At 38.8% G+C, this 4,941-nt stretch overlaps 1 protein-coding gene across 2 annotated transcripts in view; it reads right to left on the reverse strand.

Moving 5' to 3' along the window:
* Positions 1 to 1,835: 1,835 nt before the first annotated feature.
* NLN (neurolysin) overlaps positions 1,836 to 4,941 on the reverse strand; it is a 93,588-nt gene continuing 90,482 nt past the window's right edge. For both annotated transcript variants that reach the window (XM_081825694.1, XM_081825695.1), the window contains one exon: positions 1,836 to 3,703. In XM_081825694.1, the coding sequence (XP_081681820.1) occupies positions 3,569 to 3,703 (135 nt within the window). In that variant the 3' untranslated portion in view covers positions 1,836 to 3,568. The remainder of the gene's footprint in view (positions 3,704 to 4,941) is intronic.

A 4,941-nucleotide genomic window follows, 5' to 3' on the forward strand; every position in this document is an offset into this window, starting at 1 on the left:
TAAGCCAAACAGTTTCTCTGACAACAAACGCTAGGGACATTTTATCATTGCAGTAAAATTTTAGGTGAGCCTCCAAGGTCTATGAAATAAGCAGCCAGAATGGGTGCCAGGTCATGTGAGCAGAAACAAGAGAGCCTGGGTCATATTCACCATTTCCCTTTTCTTGAACATACACAGTGGACCAGATGCACTGGATCTATATTTTATTAAGAAAGGCAACTATGAGGTAAATTCAGCCAAATAAAAACTCAAGAATCATTCACTGGAGAGGGATATGAGAGAGGTTCTGTTCATTACCCCAACTGTCAAGATTTTTTTCAGACAAAATCTTAAGTCTTATTGTGGGTGTGTCAGAAAAGGCTACATTGATCTAGTATTTAGATTTTATAACTTTACCCTTTGCCTTTGATATAGCTGGTACTTAGGTGGATGTGTTTCCCATGTAAATTTCTCCATGAATGACAAATGAAAAAGTAAACTCTGGACATTGACTATTTTTCAAAGAAACAGAAAGCATGGGGTTTTTTTTTGTTGTTGTTGTTTCTTTTTGCTTTTATTCTCACCAAACATTCCTAAGAGAAGGCATATTTGATTTTGAGGGGCTAGCCAATTTCAGATGGGAGACACATAACTATAATAATGTTGTGTTGAGAGAAGAAAGAAGTCTTGGTCATTGCATCTATTCAGATGAAATAGGGTTTCTCTTTTAACACTTTTAGGGGCTCAGTTAACCATGGCTAAACCCAATTTTAATTCAACTCCCTCAGAGCATGAAAAAATCTTCTTGTGCATGATGGCAAAGGAAAAAATGAAAAATGGTCATAAACAAACCAGATGATCCACTGAGGAGGCAGGATTGTTATACACATTAATTCATATACAAAGGCTAAAGGCAAAATGAGAAAGTAGAAAGTTAAGTCATTCCCTACTAGTTAAGGAAAGTACAAGTACAAAATCATATCAATTAAAAAAATTTTTTAAAAATATTTTCTCTATTTTGCCTTCTTACACAATGCAGTTTGTCAATTCTACAGCTACAGATACTTACCTGTCATCCTATTAGCTTTAGAAAAGCAAGATTTTCATGTAAATAGCTCAGGTGATAATTCTTCAAGATAATTTTTAGTTAATTCATCTAGGTAACATGCAGCATTCCTACTAAAGGGAAAAAGTCTATGTTAGGTGGCATAACATCATGCCTTTTCTTTCTCTTCTCTGTAGTTACCCAAAACATACCTAAATCTCCTGGATCAATAATCAAGAGAGAGACTTTATTATACATTGCTCAGTTCACAAATCTCAAGTGGAAGTTGGCCAATGACAATTTTTATAGTTTATCCACCATTCAGAATGCCTTACCAACACTCTGTGCTCTGATCTGAAAAAAAAAAAAAAAAGAAAAAGAAAAAATAGATGAATGGCTATATTCAAAAAGACTAAAAAATAAGTCCTTAGTTTTGAATTACGCTAAAGAATAAGTATTTGAATTTACTGCTATGCTTTGGAAGATTTTAAATACCAGATGTGGACTTCATTTATTTATTTGTTTAAAGATTTTATTTATTTATTTGACAGAGAGAGACACAGCGAGAGAGGGAACACAAGCAGGGGGACTGGGAGAGGGAGAAGCAGGCTTCCCGAGGAGCAGGGAGCCCGACGCAGGGCTTGATCCCAGGACCCCGGGATCATGACCTGAGCCGAAGGCAGACACTTAATGACTGAGCCACCCAGGCGCCCCAGATGTGGACTTTAAATAAAAAGAACATCATAGAGCTTTTGTTTTCTTATGCATTTCAGTTTTAACATTAAAGTATGAAAGAAATGTGAGCTCACGGTCATGGATAATAATGCAACTTTATTGTGTGCAGCCTTTTTCACACTAAGTATTATTTTTCCATGTGAAGTAAGATTTAAAGTGATAAAGTTATTGTTAAGGAGACACACAGAAAGGCAATAGAAAAAGCTGAAGAGAGTTTTTGTCTGAAACTGGAAAACAGAACAGTCTGGGGGAAAAACAAAAGATACGAGAAAAGTACCACAAGTTAAAAAAAAAAAACTACTTTGGGGGAGAGAAGGGCCACGCAATTGTCTCAGGGGGAGGGTAAGATTTCATGTGCATGTTTAATGCATGTGCTTGGCAATAATAATCTTAGAATTTTCTCTGTGTTGTCTGAGCTCTTATTTTTTCCCACTGTCTGTAATTTTATTATGCAGCATAATAAATATATGTATATATGTTTTTATTTAGCACACAGTCCATTTGTCTAATTTTGTACCTCACCAGCAAAGTCATACCTCAGATACACAGTGGAAAACAACTGGAAAGACCTATCAGAGTACATTCAGAGTTTGGATTTTTAATTAAATTTTTTTTTTATTATCCTGTTTTGGTTTCCTTATTGAGTAGACTCCTAGGGAAAAGTAAGTACTGTAAGTTTATTGGTCTACTGTAGAAGTTAGACTCAAAAAAGAAAGTTAAAGAGAGATCCAAAGTTTCACTTAAAATAAAAATCACCAGACAAGATAGGCTACGAAGAGCCTCCTCCCTGTGGCTCAGTTAAAGAACACATAACACTTTGGATCAGCCGTCCTCAAACACTTCTGTCCAGAACTTACTCCTCTTCTGGAGTTTCTGAACTCTTTCTGCCCGACATGAGCTCTAGTTCTCTTCACTACACAGCCATTTGCAACATGTGTATCTGCCACTGTGGAGGAGATAAAGGAGGCAAAGTCCCTACCACTGACCAGAACATGAGAGGAGAAACACATCCTTGGACCTGCTTCAGTGCTCTAGTTGGCAAATATGCCGAAAGACTAACAATCTTCATATGCTGAGGTGGAAAGGAACCTCTAATACAAGATCGAAAATCCTCTAACACAAGATACAGAAACAATACACATTAGGCCAGTTCAGTTAAAACTCGTACTTTTTTTGGTACTCTCTGACAGGACTTCAGAAAAGATAAACCCCAATGGTGGAACATAATTTAAGTGTCGCAGAAAGGTGGAAATCGTAAGACCTGATATGCAAAGATAAATGCATTACTGAGACATAATCCCCTGGCCCTGAGGTATGTGGGCAAAGAGGTCACACTTTACCATGAGACAGAGGGTCAAAGGTGATGCAGGGCTCCAAGAAAATATTTACCAGAGGAATGTGATGATTCATTATCAGTCCAGAAATCTCAAGTACAAAGTTTTAAGATATAAGAAGGATCAAATTATATAATGTATATGATTCAATTTAAAAATTCTTAGCCCTCTTACATTATATTATCTAGAGTACAATAGTAAAAAATCAAATTACATTCATATGAAACTTTTATAAAAAGAAATCAAATCCATTTTTATGAAATTTTATAGTACAATTATTTTCTAATGGGTGTTTGCTTAGGTCATGGTATTTATAGTTCCATTTACATCTGCAAAATTTTTCAAAGCGAAAACAAAAGGCAGTCAATAGAGATCTAAACTTTCATTTGTAAAACTCCCTTCAGTTTCCAGGCCAGTAACACATGGCGATGTCAACTTCTCCTCCAGACATGGACTGCTACCAAAGATCCCCAGTTTAAGGAGCATGCAGGCCTCTACTCATTAGGAACGCTTTCTGGTTTGGCTCACGTTTCAAGAAATTCTGGAGCATGTCCATGCCGTCCAGAGATCCCCCAGGTTTCAGGATTAGGTTTCTGTATTTCATTCCAACCTAATAAAATAAAACATCATGCCTAATAATTCATTGTTAAAGCAATTTTCCAAATCCCAAATGCAAAAGAGAAAGGGGTAAGGGTGAAGAAAAAGGGACTTTACTCTGGATATTCTCTTTTGCCTCAACTACAGCTCTGTAGTACTTATTTGTTTTGGTAGCTATGAGATCTGAAGCTTACAAACTCTGGTCTTCCACATTCCTCTTTATTACTGTCTTGTCTCCTTAGAGTCTCAACAGTGAGCAAACAGATGAACAAAAAATAGCCAAATGGAATGTATAACAGATTCTTACTTGTTAGCCCATCTCCCTGTGCTATTTTATTTTTTTTAAAGATTTTATTTATTTATTTGAGAGAGAGAGAATGAGAGCGAGCACATGAGAGGGGGGAGGGTCAGAGGGAGAAGCAGACTCCCTGCCGAGCAGGGAGCCCGATGCGGGACTCGATCCCAGGACTCCAGGATCATGACCTGAGCCGAAGGCAGTCGCTCAACCAACTGAGCCACCCAGGCGCCCTGCACTTTGTATTTTTTTTTTTATTTTAAGATTTTATTTTATTTATTTGAGAGAGAGAATGAGATAGAGAGAGCATGAGAGGGGGGAGGGTCAGAGGGAGAAGCAGACGCCCTGCCGAGCAGGGAGCTCGATGCGGGACTCCAGGATCATGACCTGAGCCAAAGGCAGTCGCTTAACCGACTGAGCCACCCAGGCGCCCCTCCCTGTGCTATTTTAAAGGGTTAGCAAAGCAAGTGTTCAAGAAGGCCACAGACGGGGTCTGTGTACCTGGGAACAGTGGCACCACGACGGCCAAATGTTTTTACGAGGGGCTTATAGAAGAACCCTCATCTTGGGACGCCTGGGTGGCTCAGTCGGTTAAGCGTCTGCCTTCGGCTCAGGTCATGATCCCAGGGTCCTGGGATCGAGTCCCGCATCGGGCTCCCTGCTCTGCGGGGAGCCTGCTTTTCCCTCTGCCTCTCTCTCTCTCTCTCTCATGAATAAATAAATAAAATCTTTAAAAAAAAAAAAAAAGAAAACCCTCATCTTTATGAAAGACAGTGGGACAACATCACAGGTCCCACCGTGTAGGGTAAGATATTTCTGTGGGCGCAGAGCCGGGAATAAGGACCTTTGTGAAGTTCTCTCTGGGGAGGAGGTCTGGAATTTTAAAACACATTGCAGTTACTCTGCCCTTATTTACCTAAATACATGAGCAAATAAGTGAAAGAAAACGACGGTAA

This window comes from Leptonychotes weddellii, chromosome 7 (genome assembly GCF_054177405.1).
Source record: "Leptonychotes weddellii isolate Sample4059 chromosome 7, ASM5417740v2, whole genome shotgun sequence".
Classification (NCBI taxonomy): Eukaryota; Metazoa; Chordata; class Mammalia; order Carnivora; family Phocidae; genus Leptonychotes; species Leptonychotes weddellii.